The 25081-nt window shown below is 49.2% G+C and overlaps 1 protein-coding gene across 7 annotated transcripts; it reads left to right on the top strand.

Moving 5' to 3' along the window:
* The first annotated feature begins 3134 nt into the window (after window positions 1-3134).
* Window positions 3135-23939, top strand: BCL6 (BCL6 transcription repressor). 7 transcript variants are annotated; one of them, XM_026650138.2, is made up of 10 exons: window positions 3135-3208; window positions 12280-12318; window positions 13442-13613; window positions 15197-15418; window positions 15550-16533; window positions 17050-17231; window positions 18515-18682; window positions 20632-20762; window positions 21475-21612; window positions 23046-23189. In XM_026650138.2, exons 3-10 carry the CDS (start codon window positions 13453-13455, stop codon window positions 23187-23189), a joined length of 2130 nt encoding a protein of 709 aa, XP_026505923.1. In that variant the 5' UTR covers window positions 3135-3208; window positions 12280-12318; window positions 13442-13452. The 7 variants fall into 7 exon arrangements, with proteins under 7 accessions (XP_026505923.1, XP_024058158.1, XP_024058157.1 ...); XM_024202390.3 differs by lacking the exon at window positions 3135-3208 and adding an exon at window positions 5325-6119; XM_024202389.3 differs by lacking the exon at window positions 3135-3208 and adding an exon at window positions 10377-10486.
* The last annotated feature ends 1142 nt before the right edge of the window (window positions 23940-25081 follow it).

Raw genomic sequence — 25081 nt, 5'->3', positions numbered from 1 at the left:
GGACAAAATATGTAGGTTGATATAGTGAGGACTGCTCCTACAGTCCTTATATGTGTGTAAGGACCAAAAAGGAAATATGGGGGGAACGGAGGGTTGCATGCATCAGATCTGAAGCACTGGATCCAGATTATGCAAGAAATTAAAGCATGTGCATATCAGATCAATGTTAACAACTTGGTTGTTTACATGTTTTTATATCCACTCCACTCCCTGCCTATTTTCCAGTTAACTTCCCCCTTCAAGGGCCAGTTTCATCTTAAAAAGCAGCCAGTTTTTGCGCTACAGGAATGACATCATATAGTCAACATTAGTAAACTTCCTTGCCGTTTTGCAAGATGTGGCTAAAAACCTGGCCTGGAATTCTGACCTCACTCCCAGGCCCAGCAGGGGCTAGATGTGCTGTGAAGAAAGGAAAGGGACTACAGTACAAGACAGCAAGGGCGGATTTACTCTGCGGTGACCCCTCTGGCCAATGTAGGAGTGGCACCCATGGGATTTGAAGGGTATTCGATGTAGCCTTTCCTATGCTGGATATTGCATTCCCTACGTATTCAAAATCCCATTTCAGAGTATGGGGAAGAAGATTCACGGAAATTTAAGGGGGGCGTGTGGTTTCGGTGCACAAGGAATGCAAGTTCAAGGTACCCTAACTGGGTGGGGGTGAAGGGGAACCACGAGAAGGCAAGGGCGAAATGGAGAGGAGGGAGAGAATATGGGACACCCAGGAAAAATTAATAAAATCTAGTATTTGCTTCCCGGCTAAGAACCTATATACCAAGTTCCCAGCCCACAGGGAATGCTCATAGCTGATTTATAATTCCTTGTAAACAGGGGGCTGATAATGGAAACTCTGATGCAACCCTACATTTGGCAGCATAAATGCATGACAAGATTTCAACTCTGTAAAATGCCAGTTGGAACAGCAATCATGATAAATCTTCAATCTTAGGACTTTTTTTTAGCTCCTTCCTAACTTTCTGCAAACATTGCATTCAGCCAGCCGATCAATACATGCAGAACAAAAGATCAGACTGCAGAGAGGGACAAACAGAACAGAGATTTTCTTCATAAATTCCATCTAGTAGGGGAACAAAAGCCTAGTTATTATCATCACTATATTATTTGTTATTAAGTCCGTTTATATAGCATCATTTGTTTACACTGCTCTTTGCAAACACAGATAAACAAGATAAATGCAGATAAACGCATCTTCCCTGTCCCTGAGATCTTACAATCTAAGTAAAGCTATGCTTGTTCACGTTGAATTATATATTACTTTTTAACTACAGGGAAGACGTCTTTAAAGCATGTCTGTATCATCTCAAGTGTCTTAGTATGAGACCTGACTTGCTACTGGGCTATTTTAAATGTTAGACATGTAGTATTAGTGGTAAGGCTCTCCTTCTTTTTTTCTACTTTAAAGCAGATCTGAGCATTTCGGTTCAGGAACTTTGCTGCAAAATAAAAAAATGCAGCATAGAATGTACAATAATATCTTTGTATTAGGGTTGCAGCCTTTGTGGAATTCATTTGTAATTTAATAAGTTGCTCTAAGCAATTGCATTCGCTGGAGCTAGGGCACAGTGACCCTGTGATGGTTATTCTCGTGAACAAATTTCTATTAATTGTTATAAACATGAAATACCATCACTCAGACACACACACACACGGCCGTCCACCCCTTCCTCTCTGTTCTGTGGAAAGCAGCCACCAGAAATAGTGACTCCTTTTACCTCAAAATGATTTGGGAAAAACTAAATAATTGCAATATGTACACACTCAGACCAGGCCTGAGTGAAAATAAATATGCAAGACATTTGCTGATATATATGACTATAGGGTCCATATAATAATACGTTTGCAATCTGCCCCTGCCCCCTCCCCCGCCGCACGACCCACCACATACACCAGCAACTCGATCAGTAACATCGATTGGAAGGTCTTTGCATTTTCACGGCTGGCTGAAGTCTCCTCCAATGGCAAAAGCAGGCCTTCACAGTGCCCTCCTGACACAAACCGGCTACAGCGACTTTAAACAACAAAAATAATCAAAAAAAAGTGCACACGACCGTAGCTAGACATTTACATCTACACCGAGGCAGCTCTCTATTGACACACTGTTTACAATCTATTTTGCAAGAATCCGCAACAGTGACAACAACTGCGAAGAATCAACCCACCACTTAAGAGTCCTGGAAAGGGAAGGGGGGGGGGGGGGAAGGACCAAACACAAACATAATCCTCGGAGTATATTTCTTTTCAAAAGCAAGGATATTCCTCACCTGAAAAAAGCAACGCCAAAAACATCATTCAAAAATAGATCTGCATGGGGGAAAAAATAAGCTGCTTTCATCAAAAGTAAATCCCTGGTACGATCATGAGCGCCAAAAAGAGGCGGAGAGAATACAAATAGATCTCGCTATAAAAAAGACGGATCATTATTTTTTTTAAAGAGTCCAAGGTAGCAGGATCCCGGGATCTTTTTAAAGGCGAAACGTGCTCAAGCAGATGCAAAAACAACGTTAAACAATCCTGTGTCTCGCCTCCCTCCTGACTGCCTGAGATCCTGTCTGCCTCCTCCTCCTGCATTTTTTATTCGGGTTTTTCCCCCCTCTCCTCCTGCGTTATGAAAACCTCACCCCCCCCTCCCCCTTTCCTGGGTCCCTACATTGCAAAGCCTTTTGCTGGGGGGGTGGGGGGGGGATCTGGTGTGTTGCGAGGAGGCCGGCGGTGTTTGTGGGGCTTTCACGACCGAGAGCGGGGTGGCCTCAGCCCCGGATCTCTCTTATGTCACCGAATAGCAAATTAGTTCTCAGAATTCCAGGGGCCGAACTCTGCAACATTGAAGCCGCCCCGACGTCACAGAAGGCAGGCGGCCACGTGACGCCGGAGCCCGGCGCCTACCACCGCCCGCGGGGGGAGCCCCCCCGGCCCCGGCGGCAAGCCCCCGCTCGTTGCGCCGCGGCCGGTGGGGGGGCCCGGCCGGGAAGGCGCCCCGGGGCTCCCGGCGGCGGGCGGCAGGGGGCGGGCAGCGCGGCGTGGGGAGGAGCGAGCGGGGAGGTCGCGGGGTGGCCTGTGGCCTCCCCTGGGCTGGGCGCAGTGGTAGAGTCGGCAGCTCAAATTCCGAGAATCGAGCGGTGTTGATTCTTAGAACGGGGGTTCTTAGAAGTGGTGATGCAAGGAGTTTCTAGGAAAGCCCGGAGACCAGGTGATTGCTGCCGCCGCCGCCGCTGCTAGTGCCGCCGCCGCTGATTGTTTTACCCTTTAGTGCTGCCGGGGCTGGAGGCTGCCAGCCGGCGCCTCTGTCTCTGGGCTGCCCGGGCGCCTCTCTCCCCATCCCCACTCGCGCGGGGCAGGTGTTCGGGGCGCGGGGCCTCGCGTGGTTTTTTATTTCGGGTGGGGGCGCGGGCAGGGCAGAGGCGTCGCTGCGGAGCGAGCCCGGGCTGTCCGCCGGAGGGTGACAGGCGGGGGGCGCAGGCTCGGCTCGCAGGGCTGCTTCCCTCTCGCCTGGCTCCTGCGCCGAGCCGGGGGGGGGATGATCATGATGAGGATTTGGTGGCTCGCTCAGGCTCGGCTGCGCTTCCCTCGGGCCGCCTTTCCCCTGCCCCTCCGGACAGGGAGCGGAGTCTCGCGGCTGCTTCGCTCGCCTTCCTTGGCTGAGGCTTCCCCCTCGCCTGGCGCCCGGCCACCACCAGCCTCTCCGAGCCGAGTCCGTGACAGCGGGCAGCGAGCAGAGATTTGCAACAACAAATGGTCCAAGCAAACTCGGCCGCTTTGCCACGGCCCCACTGCCTCGCCCCCCCCCCCGCCGCCGCTGGTCGAACACCCCCTCGTTGGGCTTGAATTGTGTGTGTGTTTGTGGACAGGCGATTTGTGGTGGTGTTTTTGCATTGGAAACCTGTTAGCATCCACTGTCTTGGTTGGGGTTGGGGAAGACCCTTCCTCCGGGGGCAGGGGGCTCTGCACCTGCAGCCGCGTCTGCATGTGGGGGCTTCGGGGCGATGGGGAGGTGTTGACAGGACGGTGGGAGCGAGATCGCTTGGGGGGGGGGGGGGAGGTGGCAGAACATGTTGTGGTGTTTTGGGTGCTGCGTGATTTAAGGTTGTTTCCCAATGGCTGCATTGTTGTTGTGTATTTTTTTTCTTTTGTTTTGTTTTTGGGTTTGTTTGTTTTTTTTTCTCTCCACGGTGCAACATCCGTGGGGCTGATAATCAAAGGCACATGCACCGGGACTCAGACTAGCCAGGGTGACTGCAAAGGGCAGGAGCGGCGGGGCACAAACACTCCCGATTTTGTTTCTGGATTGTGCTAAGGGAGGCGTTGACAACACAACTTGGTTGCGTGTGTGGTGGTGTGTGTTTTTGTTTTTTCTCTCTCCCCAAGCCAATGCAAATAGATGACTTTGCAAAAGGGCTAGTGAATTCTGCAACCTGTGGCTGGCTAGTCCTGCCAACCCAAGCGATCAAAAAGTCATGATTGCTGGATAAGACTCGCGGGAGATCTTGAGGGGGATCCCAGAGTAATTGTGCGAAGCGACTGTTGCTTGGATCGACTGACTCTTACCTGCCTGAGCTGACCACGTCCATGTTTTGCTTTTTGTTTTTGTTTTGAGTAATTATTTAGGAAACACGTTTGTATTTCATAGAATAATTAATCCATCCTGGGTTTGATTTTTGTTGTTGTTGACAGAAAAATAAAAGCATTTTTGACCAAGACATAAGTGCTTTAAGGAGACTTTAAAAAAACCTGGCTACTGAATTACTAGATCTGTAAAAGATTTGGATGATCACCAGCTTGAGGGGGGGAAAGGCCATCAAACCGGCGTCGACGAAATAATTCTGGGCTCGGGACTCAGGTGGAAAGGGAGCGAAACCTCCCAGGGCTCGTGTCCAAGAGGGCGAGCGTCCGACAGGAAACCCGTGTAATCTTTTAATGGATTTCCAATTAGTTTATGGTCTCCTTGAGTGCAGCTAAAGTCCTCAAAACGCCCAAGACACGGCTGCTACGGAATGTAAACACGATCCGCGGATGGCTCCGGAGCAGGGTTGCTGGTTGCAGCGCCGGGGGGGGGGGGGGGGGGGGGGGGGGGGGGGGGGGTGTGTGTGTGTGTGTGTGTGTGTGTGTGTACACACACACACCACATCGCGCTTGGCGTGGAGACAGGCACTCGTAAACCTGCAGTCCCATCTGGCCCCTTTCCACACGCTATTCCTGGAGGTAGCAACCAGCAAAGAGGAGCAGGCGGGTTTGTTTGAAAAAGGAAGGTGGGGGGGAGAATTGGAAATCTCAGCTTTGCAAAAGTGCACGCAACCCCCCCCCCCCCCCCATGCAAGGTGCAAAGTATCAAACTTTAGGGGGGGGGGGGGAGAGGAGGAGAAAGGAGGGGGGTGACCCTTTAGAAATCTCTACTTCAGCCAGCCAGGGTTGAAATCCGATCCCTGTTGACATATGGGATCATGTCAAGGGGTTGCTGATGAGTTTTTAAAACTCCTAAGGAGAGCAGGGTGGTGAAAACCCCTCTGTATTCCTCTACAAGGACAAGCAGGGGGAGAAAGTCAATCAAACTCCAGTGCCAACAGAGCCAAGGGTTCATTTTCCTCACACCTAACCTTGTTAATTTCTTTAAGGGATTTTTTTTTTTAAATGGCAGGAGTGCCTCCTCCATAGGAATGTGTCCAAGCAAATTGCTTCTGCGTGGGGGGGAGGGGAGGAATAGGAAAAAGTGATCTGTACAGTCTGTGCGATTGCTTTTTATTGGAGAGTTCCAGTTAGTTTGTTGTGTAAATGACAGATGTGACTTGATGTCAAAATACTTTCCCCTCCCCCTCCCCAAAGGGGGAGAAACTTTGTTGTGAAAACTTAGTGGTTTAAGTAGTGGTGTGTGGAGTAGCAGCGACCTCGCTCTGTTCGAAAGGGAATCACCTTTTGGATGTATCTGGGGTTTGGTTTGTTGTCACAATATTTTGAAATATTATGAAATAGCCTTGATGGCCTAGAAGGAAGAGTAGGGAAGTAAAAACATCCTACTTTTTTTTTTCCAAATTTGTGGCTTCTCATCCCTCTTTGAATCTGGCTTTTAAAGGCGTCCAACCCAGGATCTGGCTATGTTTATACACCAGGTAAATCTGATTTAAAAATCAAGTACAAAAAAAAAAAGAAGCCCGTATCAATGAGAGTTTTGCCATTGACTTCACTGGATGCAAGGTCAGCACTAAACTGGCTTGGGAATGGAGATCTACACTGATAAGCAGAAAAGGATCCTGCAGCCTCTCACTGGTGCAAAATTCTCATTGACTCCAGAAGATGTTTTACTTGACTCCTGACTCCAGGACCGGGCCTTTAGTCTGTCATCAGACCCATCTTGCTTCTTGTCCTGAGGTTTTTAAAATGTAATGATTATTCACAATATTGTATTAAAGGCTTATGGGATAAGTGCTTTCAGAATAAATTCAGACTTCCTTCCAGCAGGCCTTAAGGGCTTGTTTTACAGCTAGGAAATCCCTTCAAAAATATTTTAAGGCAAAACTTTTTCTCACGGGGCAAGAACTGCAGTTTGCATTACAACTGTGTGTTTTAAACCAGCAATCCATCATGTTTAAAAAAGCCCTCAATTTTTCTGTCTTTGTCAAGTAATCAGTGATTTAAAATATTCAAAGGCTGTGTAAGGATCTTCCAGAAGAATGGATTATTTCATTGTTCCAGGAAGAATAGATTCCATTACTAGGGAAATCCTCAATGTTGAGGGGCAAAATAGATCAAAGATCTCTTGGGATATGTTTCAAATCCATTTTCCCCCACCCCCACCCTCTGTTTTGACTGTCTGAGTCCATAATCAGAGAAGAAATGGTATTTCACTGGTTATTTATTATCCTAAAGAGAAGGAACTCTGAATGGTTGATTCTCAAAAACAAGTCAAAAGCATGTATTACTCTTTTTTTAATTGCTAGTGTTCCCAGCTAGTCTAAATGCTGGATAGTGAGGACTTAAGACTTCGGTCTGAGTCTAAAATAAGCCTAGCAGAAACATTTAAGTTGTGAAAAGCAAGGATGAAAAAGCTCGTAAAAAAATAATGTTGCTCAGACGTGTTTTAAAAGAAACAGAATTACATGGACAAAATTATATGTTTTCCAGCCTCAGCTATGGGGTTTTATTTTTCCAAGGGAAATAGAAGATCTCTACAACAAAGCTAAAGGGTGCCATCTAGTGGTTTGTTTTTAAAATTCCTTTTGGTGACTGGTTGCAGCTAATCTTTCAAGCTTGGGAAATCAAAAACATGTTGAATACAGTACTTTACAAAAAATTGCTAGCTAGCTAAAAGTCACCAATGAAGAATACAGAGACGCATCTAGTGCCACAGAAATTGACTAGCCTAACTGAAAACAACCAAGTACATATTAAAATGTTATTGATACTTACATGTGGAGCTCTGTCTGAATGTTTTCATGAAATCGCATGTTAAAATATTTCCTACTTGTGGTGTTCGTCTGCTGTTCCTGAGTCATTGTCTAATACAGGTTGTCTTGTATTGCAGAATTATGCATTCATTTAAAAAAAGGTTTCAGTCTCCCCACATGGCAGCAACCTACTTGTTTATAAGGAAGTCTTAAGAAATATACTATATTGGATAACACATTGACAAACACCAATGTAAATGCAGGTGGCAAAACTTAATTACGATAATGCCAAGGTGTTTTTTTTAATCCTATTTCAAGCAACATTTTCTTAATGTGCTACAAGGACTTGAGATGAGCAAGATAAAATAATTTAAATAGCCAAGTTAATATCTCTCCTCTTGGGCAAAAAAAAAAATCAAGGTAAAGTCAGTTTCAGCGTCTAGTGCTGCAATGTTTTGGATGCAAACACTGCCTGGGGCAGTGTTTACCATTTTAGTTGGAACTTTAAAAAATAGTGGGTCCTACATTTTGGAAAAGTTGGTTTAAAAACTCATTTTGGGGGGAAATTTGACTTGGCTGAGTCCCTCCTTTTAACCTTTCATTCAGACTTCTAGTGAAGTACAGGGTCTGTAAACAAGAATCTCCCCTATGAAGAACTCCCATATTTTTGTACTAGATTTAAATAATTCTTGTGATTGGTAGAACTACAGAAAAAACAGTCATTTCCATGTGGAAACTTTATTTATAAGAGGGAGGGAAATAGTGGTTGGCTTTCTCCCTCATCCCTGTGTTATAGGCTAGTCTTTTCACCTCCAGTTACATTTATTATCAGTCAGACACAATGAAGACCTGAATTTTACTTACCACAGAGGGAGGCTATTGACTAATGCACTGTAGAACTGTTCGTAGAGGAGAGACCTTTCTCCCTGAGTTACAGGACTGGTCATTCTGTAGGATAACTTACATGGCATCTTCCCCAATACACCATGCTGTGCTATTTTAAAAAAATGTAGTGTGCGCTAATGGCCACTAGAGCAGCTATGTGGGCTAAATTTATTTGCTGAGTCTGAGCTGGAGTATACCTGAGTCTGTGTCCACAGTCCAAACTTGCAGTTATGATAATGTATTCTTTTAAACAGTACATGATAGTTGAGATAATGGGCCCCATTTTCCCTGGCGTCACTCCATTGACTTCAATTGAAATAACATTTCTGTATTCATTTTAAAAATTAATGTGTGGACTTCCTTATTTATGTGGAAGCCCTGAAAAAAGGTTGACTCATGGCTGTCCAAGGACGCTTATTGGCTTTACCTCTTCATTAATGCTAAGCAAGATTTTGGCAATAGCAATAGGATTTTGAAATGGTATCTTCCCCCCCCCCTTTATTTTTAAATGAAGAGTAAAGTAATGTGCAGACTAGAAACTGGGCCATTTCCAGGCATTCAAAAGTGCAACCAGTTTAAAATCTTCTTCAAAGGAAGACATTCAAATTCGCTGTAGCCCCTTGCAGTGCCCGAGGACAGGTGCAGTTTTCCTGGTTCCAAATGCTGATAATAAACCCATCCTGGTAATATATTGCATTTCCTAGAAACATTTGTGTGCTGGCAGGAACTTAGCCCAGACTGGAAGTGCAGAATGCTGAATATGCTGCTAGTGACCTAGTCGCCAGAGGGAACAAGGGATGGGGAAGGGTGGCTAAAGCTTCTTTGATTTACGCTGACACAGTATTTAAGTCTTTGAGCTTTTTTTTTTTCTCTCTTTTTATTTTTTATTATTAATCAAAACAGTTGTTGGCCTGGCCCCAGGAGGCTACTACATTAATAAAATCCTGCTCTGACAGCTGACTCTTACAAGCCCCTGGTCTCATGCCATTCTGTAACCAATGAAAGCGCAGAGCCAGGGAGCTTGCAAGGAGGTCCCTGTCACAGGAGCAGCCTCTCACCACAGGTGACTCTTTCCCTCTACTCCTGGGGGTGCCCTCTGGGCTCTGCTTCTCGGGCAGGGGCGAAGGGGATGACACACCCCGAGGTTCCTGCTTTGGGTCACTTGCCCCCCGAAAATAAATCAAGCCCCGTGGCAGGGACCCCTGCCACTGTCTCTACCCCTGCTGACAGTATGTATCTAGTTGGAGGGGGGGCGGCTCTTCAATGCCTGGGGGCGGAGCGCCGCCTAGCGGGCCAAGGGGCCCCGCGGGATCCGCCTGCCCGGGCTGGCAGAGCGTCTCCCCGCGTGGGGGAGATGGGGCGAGCTGCTGCCAGGCGCAGGCTGGGGGGGCGAGGGACCGCGGCAGTCCCCCGGTGTGGGGTGGATTTGTTTGCCGCTGGATTGGATCCACCCGCCTCCTGCCAAGGACGTGCAGGGCAAGGGGGGGGGAGCTGGGTGGGGGGGAGCTGCCCGGACCCCTAGGCGGCGGCGGAGCCCCCCCCCCCTGCACGTCTCCTGGCTCAGCAGAGGGGCAGCCCCCGAGCCATGGTGTCTCCAGCCCCCTTGCCCACGCGGGGGAGCCGGCCCCTGGGCGCTCCCACGCGGGGCTCTGGGCTCCAGCCCCCCCCGGTCGCGTTGCAAAGAGCTGCAGCCTGGCCCGCAGAGGGGGCGGGCTCGCCATGCCCGGGCTCGGCTCCCGCCTGGCTTCCTAGAACGGGGCTGCCGAGAGCCGGAGCCCGGCGCGTTCCCGGAATGACAGCGCGGTGCCCTTCCCCGGCGCCCGCCGGCCATGGGGGCGCATTTCCTCCCCGGCTAAACGCGGCGCTCACACCGCACCGGCGGGGCTGGCGGCTGGCGGCAAGGTACCGTGGGAAAGAGAAGCTCCGAGGGGGGATCTCGGAGGGGGCGGGGGGGTTTGCTGCTGGGGTTCCCCCCCCCTTACATGAGCAGGGCTAGAGGGTGACGGGGGGGGGGGGGTTTGGAAGCAGGTCCCCCCCCCCCCCCCCCCCCCGTGCAGAAAGGGTGGCCTTTGGGGGGGTGAACCCTGGAGCGTGAGAAATTGGCTTGGGGGGGGGGATTTTTCATATCGGAATCCCCCCCCCCACTATCAGCCATCAAATCTTGACAGTCTCTTTATTGTTGCTGAACGGCGCCGTCTTATGATCAGGTGGGTGCAAAGGCCAAACTGTGTGGGGTGGGGGGGACTCATGTGCATCTGGCTTGATTAATATGGGGTGGGTGGGTCAAGGGTGTGTCTGGGGAGGGGGGAGGAGCGCCTTCCTCTTTCTCAATCCCAGTAGCAGACCTTGCTGCGCAGCACAATGCGAGGGTCCCTTGTTGGAAAAGGCCGCTTGGCTGTCAGGAGCCCAGGTTTGTCTGCTTTCTGGAGGAGCCTGTGCCAGGACAGCAGTGGGTTTGCAGAGGGGCACCCGTGTGGACCAAGGATGGGCTGGGCAGCGAGACTGGATGGGTGCTGTGGATGTGCTGGAGGGCAGCAGCAGGATGGTACAAAGGACCAGGTAGCACCCAGGGCAGGTTGTCCCCCTGCCGCATCCCTGTAAAAGAATTCGACCGTTGCAGGAACTGCTTGCATTACGTGGAACGGGATGGAGTTCATGGTGAGCTTTGTAATTCTCAGACCCATGTCGTAACCTATAAGTGGGCCCTGTTCTGATCGCCGGGACAACTCTTGGGACTCCAGTAGCTCGTAGATGTGCCTGGCATTTACACTGAAATGACTGAGCTCAGACTCTGACCCGGTTGTACATCACTTACACGTTCCACTGGGTGTGAACTTGGAAGCTAGGCCAGTTGCTAGCACAATCTGGAAATCTCTTGGCTTTCATGCGAACATTGAAAGTGGCTGGCACAGAGGGCTATGCAAAAAGGTCGGAGTCTGCAGTATTTGGGAAATGAGTCACCTTTTTTGAGTTTCAAGATAGGGAGACTCGGAGGCACTCTGAAAACTCACGTCATTTGAGTGTATGAAATGGATTTTAATGTCATGCATTTGTCTTAGCATATTAAAAATCACACTAATTCCTCTTCCTCTCCATGCCCCATAAATCTCTGGGTACACATCTTTGTGGGCATGGAAAGGATTATAGTTATATCTGAAAAGCCAAATAACTGCTATGATGCTCTTTCCCCCTCTTTTAAATGTAAAAACCAACTGTGGGAGGAGGGGGAGTATTTGTCTTCATGTAGGTAAGAAGAAGAAGAATAAAATTCTCTTAGCATGGAATGGAAAGGAGAAATTCTTCTCTGTCCCAACTATGTTAACTCCCCAAAGCCAGCAGGTGGAGACAATGAGCATCTTCTGGCATTCAGAGAAGGGACTAGTTCTGGTTCTAGCTTTGCCACTGACTTGCTGTGTGACCTCGATCAAGTTACTTCACCTCTCAGTGCCTCAGTTTCCCAATCTTTAGCAATTTCTAGTTTTTCATATTTCCAAAGTGCTTTGAAATCTTCAGAAGAATGGTGGCTACTAAGGAGAACGATTCCTGGCCCCTTTTTAGTTTCTGGGGAACATGAAAGAGGGGAGGGGAGAGAGTCTTGCAGCCCTGTGTGATGCAATGAGAAGAAAGGAGTGGGAATATTGGGGATGGGGAGAGCATCTCTGAAAGAAGTGGTAAATGAATTCTTGTTTGACTCCTCCTGTACCCTCCCCAGCTACCCTCGAGTCCCTGACTCATAGATATGAAAGGCTCTTTGGCATACACCCATGGTTTGGGATAGAGGGTGTGGAAGAGTCTCTGATTAGATTCCCAAAGCCTGTGGTTGCAATAAGAACATACTGTACTGGGAGAAACAAATTAACTTTATTGGAGAGTGGAAGTGCTATTAGCTTCAGCTCGCATCCTGCTGATGTTACATCAAAACAACAAGCTTGCATCCTTCCACAGCCCATTTACATTTCTGAACTAATCTGGTGTTTGTTTTCTTGTGCTTGCTTTGTAGGTTTGAAAGAAACTTTTGGGCTGTGAATTGAGGCATTGGGTATGTACATTTAATTTCATGCCTTTTTAAATGTGTTGAATGAAATGTTTCATTAGGCCCAGCCAGAATCTGTATTCAGGAGAGTGGCTGCTCTGCACAAAATTACACATTCATATCCCACCGCCGGCAGAGGAACCGTGGCTGGAACTAATCCTGTCATTGAGGAATTTGGCATTTAAGATTCAAATTCCAGTGTGGAATTTCAGGTGCTGGATGGTAGCTTCTTGGGAAAGGCCTGGGGCAGACCCTCCAACTTTGAGCAAAGAGAACATGTGTTTTGGAAGAACTGGCGAGGGACGAGGAACAGAGTTCTGGAATTAAGAATCCTTGGTGATCTAGAGTCTAGGGAATTGGGTATCAGGAGATGGGTTTTCTGTTCCTGATGCAGCCACTGATTTGTGACCCTGGGCAAATTATCTTCAGAAGTAGCCACTGATTTTTGGATGCCCAACTTGAGACCCCTTGGTCTGGATTTTCAGAAGCGCTGAACGCCTGTAGCTTTGTATGGGATCTTTATGACTAGCTCTAATTTCCATGGCTGGATTCTGTAGTTTGGCTGCCCTGACGTCCATGGGAATGATGCACGTATCAGAGCTGCGGGACCAAACCATAAAGTGTGTAATCTAATAACTACCGCAGAGTAGCGTCCAGGGTTTGCTTTGCTTTGTCTGCTCTTCCTCTGAGATCTTCCAAGAGCAGCTTCCAATGGAGCTGAGCTGAGCTGAGCACAGTTCCTGCTGGCTTGGCCACAGTGGGAGCAGGAGCAGGCCTGGGGTGTGATGGGGAGGTGGTATACCTTGCCCACCTATTCCCCAGGAAGGTCCTGTTGTGTTCACCTATCAGCTAGGAGGATGGGACTCCTGCTGAATCCCCTCCAGTTCTTGCCCTCTTTTTGGAACATTCAGCAGAACAATCTGGTTCTCATGGCCAGTACAGATGGAAGCTGAAATGTGGTTGCATCCTAGATTATTATTTCTTCTCCAGCTGAGGGTCTGTTGCTGCCCTAAGCAAACACTGCCTTGCAGGGTAGCCCCGGCTGGAGTAGACCAATAGCAGCCTCTTGGCCCTGCTTTGATGCTTTCTGAGCCTCTTCATGGTCCTATTTTTCTTCTCTCTTTTTCAGGCAGAGTCAAGATGGCCTCTCCGGCAGACAGCTGCATCCAGTTCACCCGCCACGCAAGTGACGTACTTCTCAATCTCAACCGCCTTCGGAGCCGGGATATCCTCACCGATGTCGTTATCATCGTGAACCGGGAACAGTTCAGAGCCCACAAAACTGTCCTCATGGCCTGCAGGTGAGGAGGGGCTAATGACAGAGTAGCTTTCTCCCCCCCGCCCCTGCCAAGCCCCCTTTCCTTCCTCTGTGTGCGCACACGCTGTTCCATTAGATAAATAACACGTCTGACTTCCCAGGGTCCAGCTCTGCCTTTCCGAGCCCCGTGTTCACATCCACGAGTAGCAGATACTTGGCAGGGATTGGAGTCCGTCGTGCTCAACTCTTCGGTCTAGCTGGTTTGCATACCGATGTGCAGCTAAAAGTGTGTTTCTTGCAATGCTGCATTGCACGGAATCATCCAAACCAAAACCCTCTCCGACCTTGGGGAAGATAGTCTCTAGATCTAAATACTGCTATGTGCTCCCATCTCTAGAGTCACCCCGCTCTGGTGGCTTTATCGCCTCAGAGGTCAAGGGCTACATCTCAATGAATTTTAAAAGTGGAGTATTATTGCTCCTTTGAAATGATAGAACCATAGGGTGAGAAGGGACCGCAAGAGTCATCTAATCTAATCCCTGCCAAGATGCAGGATTTGTTGTGGTTAAACCATCCAAGACAGATGGCGATCCAGCTTCCTTTTGAAACCCTCCAGTGAAGGAGTTTCCACAGCCTCCCTGGGCGTCTGTTCCATTGTCCTCCTGTTCTTACCCTTAGGAGGTTTTTCCTGAGATTTAATCTAACTCTGCTGTGCTGTAGTTTGAACCCATTGCCTCTTGCCCTGCCCTTTATGGCAAGAGAGAGCAACTTTTTTTTTTTTTTTTTTTTTTTTTTTTTATGGCAGCCTTTCAAGTATTTGAAGACCCCAATCCTATCCCCCCCTTCATCTCCTCTTTTCCAGAACTTGCCCTTGCTGCTTTCCCCACGGACTGAGAGATTCATTCGCTATTGTACCCTGTAAATAAAACACCCGCCACCTCTACTGGCATTGTCACTGGGCCTCGTCTTATCAGGTGGCGCTAATGTGGAGGAAATGAGAGGCTGTTGGCGTGGAAAAATGCATAAACAAATCATCGACAATTTGTATTTTGCATAAACGTCTTCTGACAGTGCAATATTTAGTGTGCATTTGACACAAACCGTGTTTTCCCATGCGGCTTCAGAGATCAATAACTCACCGAGGGAGGAAAAACAGACAGTGCGGGGCGGGAGGGAGGAATTAAGAGAAGTAGGCAAGGGAGAAAAGACATTTAAGTGGAGAAGGTGGAGAGTTGGTGAGCAGTTGAGATGCAGGGAGGCTGCTCCGGATGGCAGGAGCTGCAGAGGAGAAGGTGCTTGCACCCAGCGGTGTAATTTGGGGGACCAATGGAAGAATTTAATGCTAGATGAGAGGAGGCAGGAGACATGGGGAGGAGTGAGAGGATTAAATCTACGGAGGGTCTTTAAATTAACTAAGGTCAGAGATCTCAACCTTTTCCATAACAGGACCTCGCTGGGGCCGGCCTCCCATCCATCTTCCAGCGTCGCAATGTAGGAAGGGTGGAAGTTGAGAGTTCATGATGTCCTGATGGAGAACCCCTGTAATAAGTTCTCTCCCCCTCTCTTCTTCCGAAATCTTGGAACGTTGGGTTCACTCTCCCCTCCCACCCCTTCTCCCCTTTGCAGCGGCCTCTTCTACAGCATATTCACCGACCAGCTAAAGTGCAATCTGAACATCATCACTCTGGCCCCAGACATCAACCCCGAGGGATTCTGCATCCTGCTGGACTTCATGTACACCTCCCGCCTCAACCTGAGGGAAAGCAACATCATGGCCGTCATGGCCACTGCGCTCTACCTACAGATGGAGCACGTCGTCGATACTTGCCGAAGGTTTGTCAAGTCTAGGTGAGACACCTGTGGCTGAGTTGGAGAGCCTGTTTTTGTGGGGGGCGGAGGGTGGAATTGCCAACGCATCTGACAGCTCGTTTCAAAGGCTGGGAATAAGGCGTAACGCCCTTCTTTTTGTCTCCATTCAGCGAAGCCGAAATGGTCTCTGCAATGAAGACGCCAAGGGAAGAGTTCTTGACGGGCCGGATGCTGAGTCATCCGGAGGTGATGGCGTACAGGAGCCGGGAAGTCTCAGAGAACAACATGCCTCTCCGAAACACGCCTCTCTGCGATGGGAGGGCCTTTGCCTCCAGTTTGTATAGTGGCCTGTCTGGATCGCCCCTTTCCTACACTGGATACAACCCCATTCCAGTCAACGGTTTCCTCTTAGACGACGAGCTGCGAGAGACGAGGATGCCCCTGCAGGATGTCTCGAGGGTCAACCCTTTCCCAAAGGAGAGAACGCTGCCATGTGACAGCTCCAGGACGATCCCTACAGACTATACCAGAGCCGTCACTGATCTTTCAGCCAACACGTGCCATGCCACCATCTATTCTCCAAAAGAGGCTGCTGCCGAAGAGGCCAGAAGTGACATGCACTACAGCATAGCCGCTGGTCCTAAGCCCGTCGCACCTTCGGTCCGAAACAATCCCTACTTCGCCTGTGACAAAGTGGCCAAAGAAGAAGAGCGGACCTCTTCGGAAGACGAGATAAGCCAACACTTCGAACCAACCAACACACCAATGAACCGAAAGGGTCTCATCAGCCCCCAGAGCCCCCAGAAATCAGACTGCCAACCCAACTCGCCAACTGAGTCCAGCAGCAGCAAGAACGCCCGCATAGCTCAAAGCTCTGGATCTCTGGGTACCAAGAGCCCTACCGACCCCAAAGCCTGCAACTGGAAGAAGTACAAATTCATCGTCCTCAACAACCTCAACCAGAGCACCAAGCAAGACGGTGCCGACCAGAACGAAGCGGGGACCCTCTCCCCTCGCTCCTACGTGTCTACTTCGGCTTGCCAGCAGTCCATGGAACCTGAGAATCTAGACGTCCAGTCCCCAACCAAGCTGAGCTTGAATGGGGAAGACTCGACAATCCCACAAGCAAGCAGGCTCAACAACATTGTGAACAGGTAAGGCAGATCCCCGTGGAGGAGACAGGACTCCTTGCAGCGCTGCTAGGTTGTATTCATGTTGGTGAACTAGCCTCTTGCCTCAGTTCCTTGGCAGGTGTAAATCAGTGAGTTCAGTGGAGCCTCGCCAGTTGATACTAACTGAGGATCTAGCCAGTAATGTACGTTTCCCAAATGTGTAACCACACCCAGCGTAGGCTGATGGTTACATTAGGGACTAGGCATCCTGGCCCACTCTGTGGCTGTGGCCAATTCACTTAAACCTTGTGCCTCGGTTTACTCTTCTGTTACCTACCCAAGTGGGATGTTTATAAAGTGCGTTGAGGTCCTTGTGGGATGGGCACTATAAAAGAATGAAGTGTGATTGCTGAATGCCCCATGGGGCCCTGATCCTGACTAGGGCATCTTTAAGGGTCCGCTGAGCAATGCGTGTGTATTCTTTATGCCTGGGCTGACAGAGGCGCTGTGGTCTGGTGTCACTAAAGCCTTCCAACGGGCGTTGCTCTTCTTCCACAGATCTCTGGATGGGTCCCCTCGGAGCAGCGAGGGGCAGTCCCCTCTGTACCTGCATTCCTCAAAATGCAGCTCCTGCGGCTCCCAGTCCCCCCAGCATTCTGAGATGTGCCTTCACACCCCTGGCTCGACCTTCGGAGAGGAAATGGGCGAAACCCACTCCGAATACTCCGACTCCAGTTGTGGTAAGTCCAGACTCCGTCCTCCTGCACTTGCCCTTCCAGCCGGCAGAGGGGGGCGCCATGGAATCTGTGGGCTGATGCTCCCACAAGGCCATTCCGCCACATGAGAGAGGGGCCCGGCCACAGCACTCCCAGAACTCTGGGCATGTTTGAGCCTGCGTCCGGACTAGCAGGCCGGTGTCAGTCTCTACAATGGGCTGAACCCAAATCCTGAACCTGAACTTCAATGGTTCAGGCCATCTCTTTTCCAAGCGGATCTCAAAGTGCTTTCCAAACCCTCTAATTGGCTGATTGAAGCGTGCATGGGAATTGGTTTCTGCTTCTAACAAGGCAGCTTGGGCTAGTTGAGAGTAATTAGCATCTCCCAACAGCTTAAGACAGGAAGTGAAGAACACCACAGCCACTCAAAATTGCCAGGTGGGGACTGAGCTAGGCAGAAAGAAATGATCCCACACTTGGACATGGCCATGTTATCTGCCTCACTCATCAGTTCTCGGAGCTGTCTCCAGTCTAGAGGAGCAATTGTGGATAAAGAGGGCTAGACTGTAAAAGGGTTAAAAAAGGAACTAGATAAGTTCATGGAGGATAGGTCCATCAATGGCTATTAGCCAGCATGGGCAGGGATGGTGTCCCTACCCTGTGTTTGCCAGAAGCTGGGAATGGGCGACAGGGGATGGATCACTTGATGATTCCCTGTTCTGTTCATTCCCTCTGGGGCACCTGGCACTGGCCACTGGCGGTAGACTGGACTAGATGGACCTTTGGTCTGACCCAGTATGGCCGTTCTTAAGAGGCTTACAGAACTCTGTTTTGTAAAAATCCATTTTCCCCCATTGAGTTGGAGGATGGGGACAAACAGAAGATTTCATTTGCTGCTCAAAACCCAAGTTCCCTCAGTGAGTAGAACTCTGAATTCATATACAGTGAAACCACCATCATGAGGCGGCCTTCCCACCTTCTGCTTCCTGTTTGCTAAGACACTCCCTCTGATTGGTTTGTTTATTGGCTAGCCCCATGGGTGATTTTTGCTGTGTATGTATGACGGAGAGGGTAACGGACGCTGTGGAAGTGCTGCTGATTTCATTCTCCCGGGCTGCTTCCCCCAACTCCATCGAACCCTCGTGAAACAGACTTTAGCTTGGACACGTTGGCTTCGCCTCCCCACTGGCTCCTTGGCCCTGTCAAAAGCCCCGGTCCACGCAGGAGATGACCCGTGTGCTGCTGTGCTTGCTGATCTCATGCATTCTCCCCGCCTCTCTCTCTCTCTCTCTCTCTGTCCCCGACAGAAAACGGAGCCTTCTTCTGCAATGAGTGTGACTGTAGGTTCTCTGAAGAGGCTTCCCTCAAGAGACACTCCCTGCAGGCGCACAGTGATAAGCCCTACAAGTGTGACCGTTGCCAGGCCTCCTTCCGCTACAAGGGAAACCTAGCCAGCCACAAAACCGTTCACACAGGTACAGCTCCCGGCGCCAGCCCATGGCAATGCGTCAAAGCAGGTCCCGAAAGGCATGCGAGTGCCAGAGCAGCAGATTCAGGGCACAGCTCCGTTCTGCCTTGCGTGCAGGCCTAATCCCTACCCTGCACTTGGGTCATTGTGACTGGGTCTGCGGGGAAGGGCAAAGCACCTGATAAGGGAGGGTCGTGGATCTTCAGCCACGTCCTGGGAGCCCGAACTCCTGGGTTCTGCTTCTTTGGAAATGGCTTAACCCCTGTGTGCTTCAGCGATCAATGGGGAAATACTTGTTTTCCTCCCTGGGGGGCTGTGAAGCTTAATATCTGCAAAGTACTTTGGGATCCTTGACTATGAGGTGTTGCCTAGCATTTGGGTCTCTCTCCACATGTGAGCTGTATTGGCTGTCCCATTCAGAGTGTTTGGGGCGGGGGATGGGACCTGTGGGCTTTTTTTATGATGGATCAAGAGGCTGAGAGAGGTTCTCTTACCAAAAATAAATAGTCTGGTTGTTTTTTTCCATTAGAAAGTCGGGTGCCATCTAATCTGGCAAAATCCCTGGTGACTGGCGAACAGATGAAATGGTCTAAGCCAGCCCGGTGAAAGATGAGACAGGAAGGGATCAGGAGTTTAGCTGCTGCTCAGAATCCTGGGGGGGGGGGTTGGCTTGTTTCTGTAAATGCTCAGAACATCAATGCCCAACTAACACTTCGGGGAAAGGAAGTTTGGGTTAAAGACCCAGCCTCTCTCCCCCTTCAGTTGGGCTGAATTGCACATTGCCTGACTTTACGGCACATAAAGTTAAACACATGCAGGATCGGAGCCGTAAGGTGCAAGAGCTCACAATATACGTCCCCGGAGATTCTCAACACGTCCTCCAGCAAAATCGGGGGAAAGCAGATCTGATGTTCAGACTATTCTTCATTTAAAAACAAAGGCAGGAGGGGGGAAAAATAAACCTCCCATGAACCTTTCAGGCCATCTGTATCCATCCCAAGGATGCAACGGAGGGCAAAGATCCCATGACGATTACCTTTGTGTAGACGGCAGGTGGGAATAATTGAGGCTGAATGGTTTGGAGCACAGTTACTACTGGCTCCATCGCCATGAACCATCCTCGATCTCTCTCAGCCTTGCTCACTTTGCCAAAGGAACGACCAACAATTGGATCAAATGTATTTGAAACCATTCAGAGACCAACGGAGCCAGGCAGATCTCATCTGCTTGCTGTATCTCTGCTTTGCTCACCCAGCTACAGTATAAAGTTGGATGATATTGCTTGTCGCGGGACTAGGAGGGGCTGAATTGTTAATCCCCGTCTGGCAAAGCAGACAGACTTGCCTGGTAGCCCTGATTTCTAGGGCTGTGCTTCACAATCTGAGCCAGACAGTAGTTCTTCGACTAACTTTCTGGGAGGAGGAGGAGAGGGTCACATCTGGCTAGGGTTGCCTGCCAAAAATACCAGTGCGCAGTGGGTGTGCCACACAGCCAGTGAGCAGATTCTCTGCTGCACCCAAATGTTGTAGGCAGTAGGTTCCCTGACTCTTAACCTGGCTCTGCATGCAGGTTGGAGCAGCCTGAGGGCTGCTCTAACATGCACTGGTCCCCCAAGGGACTGCCTGCCAGCTGAGGATAGCTGGAGCATGCCATACTGTGGAGAGGTTGGCATAGGACCGGACTATGATGGCTGTACCCCCACTGGGGACTCCCATCACATACACACTGGGCGATTCCCAGCTAGGGGGAGCGAAGCCGAGCAAAGGGATTGGAACACAGCAGGGAGTCTGCCCTGGGCTTTGCAGGGACAGCGCTTACAGGGTGTTTCTAGGAGGCCCGTGTCTTTTCCATTCTCTTGTGAACTATATAGCGATTTAGTGACTGTAGTGGAAGCTTTGGGGAGCTCGGGACACTGTGCGCTAACCTGGCGTCTCTCTGTTTCTGGCGGGGTGACAGGCGAGAAGCCATATCGTTGCACTATCTGCGGAGCGCAGTTCAACCGGCCGGCCAACCTGAAGACCCACACGCGCATCCACTCTGGAGAGAAGCCCTACAAGTGTGAGACCTGCGGGGCCAGATTTGTCCAGGTGGGGATCCCGCTTCATACGCTACAATTCCCCTGGAGAGTGGGAGGCGTCTTCCTGCCCAGAGCATGGGCTCTGGGGCCTGGGGCTCTGCTGCGTGTCTGTGACATGGGAAATGCCCTGAAGGGGGCACTGTTCCTTGTTTAGGGCCTGTTGAGGAGCAAATACAGGCCTCTTGAACTTTACCCTTGGCAGGTCAATGAAGCTAGTCCATTGTTTTTCAGTTAAACAGATCTGTGCCTCTTACATTTCTCCGTGTGCTGTCAGCCGTTTGGGATCTCAAAGGGTTTTGCTGCAAACATTCATTAGCTTATGCCCATGGAGTCTGATCTAGGATTCCATACTCTAGGAAGATGGCCCTTCGGATGGTCACTTGATTCATAAGTACTGGGCTCGTGGTTACAGTCTCTGTCCATAGAGATGGCAGCTTTTCAAACTCCTTTTGGTGAAGCTGATTTATTAGAAGACTCCATTAGGTTTAGAGTCTGCCTTTAATATCAGAGCTGCCGTACCGAATGGTCAGTCCAATCCAGTGTCTCCTCTCGTGGCCAGTGGATGGGAGGAGGATTTCTTCCTGACCCCAGCTGTTGTCTAGCTAATGCCCTGAAGCAGGAGGATTGATAGGACTGGCTTGGGAAGCTTGGTCTGAATGGGAAGTGCATGTGACAAGCATGCCTATGGGACCCGTTTTCTGACACTGTCTCCTCTGCGACAGGTTGCCCATCTCCGAGCTCATGTGCTAATCCACACTGGTGAAAAACCCTACCCCTGTGAAATCTGTGGCACGCGCTTCCGGCACCTGCAGACGCTCAAAAGCCACCTTCGAATCCACACTGGAGAGAAACCGTACCATGTAAGTGACCTCCCCATGTTATCCGTGCTAGTGACCAAGAGCCAGAACTCCCTAGCAGCCATAAGGGCCACGTACCATGGTGGGGAGAAGTTGTCTGGCACTGACCGCTGGCATTGCCCTGGCATGGCTCAGTCCTGACCACCAGTTCAGTCTTCGCTCTGGTGCATCCTTAGCAGGACTGTCCCCAAGGACACCTCCATTTCCCCTCCCCGTCTACCCTCCAACACACAGTAAATTAGAGACCTGCTGCTGAGACAGCATTTTGACGGGTTGAGCTGTATTTGGAACAGCCCTGACCCCTTTTCTCTTCCTCCCCCTTCCCCAACCGAAGAAGGTCACGTTCCTTCGAAGGGCCGCGGCTCATGTTACAGTAGAGGACAAAGGACATTGCTCCTCTACTGTACGGAGGATCATAGACGCTAGAGATGAGAGGTTTGTCAAGACGTCCCCTCCAGGCTCAACTCATCCCTGGCATAATTCTATTGAGTGAGGGCTATTCACTGGTTAGGGTAAGCTGCCACCAACTGCACAGCATTACCCCAGCGGTGAGCTTGGCCCCGGATGCTTTTTTTTAACCCCGAGGCCCATAACGTGGAGGCTTAACCTCAAATCCAAATAGCTGGAGCTAACCATGAGTAGATGCTAGTAGTCAGAGGGACTGGGGCTTGGAGTGGCCCCATACCATGTAGCACCCCCTTCCCATGCATCGTCTTGGGAGCCCCCATCTGACCCATAGGGAGATTGCTATGTAAGATCTCCTGCGCAATATCAGCAGGTGGGAATAGTTAGGATGGAAGGGGACAGAAAAAAGCCACTTCGACTTTTACACGAGGCAGAACTGTGGTTTAGAGGCTAAAGCTATCAAGCCAGGACCCCTGAGCGCTACTTCTAGCTTTGGCACTGACTTGCTGTGTGGCCTCAGGCAGGTCACTTAACCTCTCTGATGCTGTTTTCCCACTCTGAAGAAAGGGGGTGTCCAGGGTGCTGTGAGTCCGGAGCAATCCTTAATTAGGACAAGATTTAGAGTCCCCAGACAGAGGCACTACAGACCTGCCAAGTGCTTCATATTAATCGTACTCACTGTGTTTGAAGTGACCAGCTGGGAGATGGTGTCAGTCTTTTCGTTAGCGTCTTGGCAACGATGATATTTTAAAATTGAGGCGGAAGTGGGCTGGCGGTTCAGGCGCTGGCCCTGGGTTCAGATCCTGGCTCTGCCACAGATGCCTTGCGTGGCTTTGGGCAAGTCACTTAGCCTCTCTGCGCCTCAGTTGCTCATCTGTAAAATACGCTCCCACGCCATGTTGTGAGGCCACATTAATGAATGATTGGGAGGCGACTCGGGCGGGGGTTAGGGGGGCATGTATGTGGCTAGATTACATATGGCTCTGTAAACTTTCGAGCTAACAGCGCCTCCCCCATCCTTTCGGTTTTAGTGTGAGAAGTGTAACCTGCATTTCCGCCACAAAAGCCAGCTGCGGCTCCACCTCCGGCAGAAACACGGCGCCATCACCAACACCAAGGTGCAATACCGCGTCTCGACAACAGAGCTGCCACCAGAACTGCCCAAGGCGTGCTGAAAGCCAGGTGGATTTCTCTGCAGGGAGAGAGAGGAAGAGGTGTTTGAGGGAGAGGGGGAAAGATATCCAAAGGATACTTGTAACACTTGTAACACTTTAAAACTTTCATCACACGATGGAGTGCCTCTAAGCCCATAGTGCAGATAGGTGGGAAAAAATATTTAAAATTACACGGGTTTTATTTTTATTTTTCCCAGTTATGTGAAACTATAAAAAAAAAAAAAACTTATTCAGATTTAAATGTGTATAAAAAATGTCTGTGCAGTGGAGTGTTTAACCTTCACAGTCTGAAGATGAGGAATGTAATGTTGATTTACGGGAACAGTTGGCTTTTTGTTTATTTTTTTGTGTTGTTGGGTTTTTTTTGCTTTTCTCTTTGTATGCAAAATGTGTGTTCTTTTAAAGAGAAAAAAAGAATTGTGTACTATTGAAGAGAGGGCTTTAACTTTTTTAACCAAAGGTGAAGGAATCTATGGCAGAGTTGTAAATATATATATAAATATAAATATATATATATATATATATATATAAAATAAATATATATAGACCTTAAAGATATATTAAAAATATATAAAATGCATTAAAGGCTTGATTTAGCATCTGCTGGCAGACGCTGATTTGAGACTCTTTAGTGTGATAGAGCACTTAACAAGATATTTTAAAGTATTGCATCTGTATAAGTAAGAAAATATTTTGTCTAAATGCATCAGTGTATTTGTATTTTTTTGCAAGTGAAGGTTTACAATTTACAAAAAAAAGTGTATTAAACCAACAAAGCTGCAGAAGGAATTTTAAAATAATAATAAAGTGTAATTTTTTTGTTTTTGTTTTCAGTCTGTATATATGTAAAATGTGGTTCGCACGGTGCCTTTCTTTTCAATGGACGTTTTCAATGTATGAACTGTATGAGCCCAATTTCCTTTAAGGTACAGCCTGATGTTGCAAAAGGAGTCCTCTGGCAGAACTGTTTATCGGGGAATGTTTTGTTTTTTGGGTCTTTTTTTTTTTTTTGTCTTATTTTACATGCTTGTGTTATGAACAATCTCGGGAGACAGGGTTTGGGCTGTGTCTAAACTGCATTAATGCGTTCTGTAAAATATAGCTGTACAAATACAAGAATAAAACGATGAAAAGTAAAGTACAGTGGAGTGAGGGGTATTTTCTTCTGTCTGTTTGGCTTAAAATATCTTGATCTGAAATTCTCTCACTTGGAAGGGTCCAGGCTTAGGGTATGTATTCAGTGCCCGCTGGATCAGCGGGCAGCAATCGATCCAGTGGGGATCGATTTATTGCGTCTAGACTAGACACGATAAAATCAACCCCCGAGCGCTCTCTCGTCTACTCCTGTACTCCAGCTCAGCGAGAGGTGCAGGCAGAGTCGACGGCAGAGTGGCAGCAGTCAACTCACTGCGGTGAAAACACCACGGTAAGTCGATCTAAGTACGTCGACTTCAGTGTAGACCAGGGCTTAGTCACTAAGGGTCTGATCCAAAATGCCCTGAAGTCAATAGGAAAGACGCCCTAATCCCGACTGAGGCATGTGGCCCCAACCCAGCAAAGCGTGCACCCAAGTAGTTCCGTTGACTTCAAGGGCCTATGCTACTTGCGTACAATTAAGCATGATCTCAAGTATTTGCTAGATCACGACCAAGGAGTAGCTTGCAGTTCCCATTGACTCCAGTGGGTCTTTTGTGAAAGCTCAACACCCTTGAAAATCAGACCACTGTTACTAACGTGCCTAGCCATGAAGTCAACATTTTTCCAAACTTGGGGGCCTGATGCTCAGCACTGAAGGGCTAGATCGCTGATGAGTTAGAGTCCGTAATCTCTAGCTCAGGCGCTCAGCTGAAGATGTGGTCTAGGCCATATAGCTTCTCTTGTGACTCTCCACC

This window comes from Terrapene carolina, unplaced genomic scaffold, assembly GCF_002925995.2.
Source record: "Terrapene carolina triunguis isolate 2854851 unplaced genomic scaffold, T_m_triunguis-2.0 Scaffold88, whole genome shotgun sequence".
Lineage (NCBI taxonomy): Eukaryota > Metazoa > Chordata > Testudines > Emydidae > Terrapene > Terrapene triunguis.
Note: the sequence above shows the minus strand (reverse complement) of the source record. Positions and strands in the feature narration are given on the sequence as shown.

Coding starts and splice junctions, on each gene's coding strand:
- BCL6 (XM_029911127.1), top strand. CDS start 13,453: ATGGCCTCTCCGGCAGACAGCTGCATCCAGTTCACCCGCCACGCAAGT. Junction 15,419..15,549: donor CGAAGGTTTGTCAAGTCTAG/GTGAGACACCTG, acceptor GTCTCCATTCAG/CGAAGCCGAAATGGTCTCTG. Junction 17,232..18,514: donor ATACTCCGACTCCAGTTGTG/GTAAGTCCAGAC, acceptor TGTCCCCGACAG/AAAACGGAGCCTTCTTCTGC.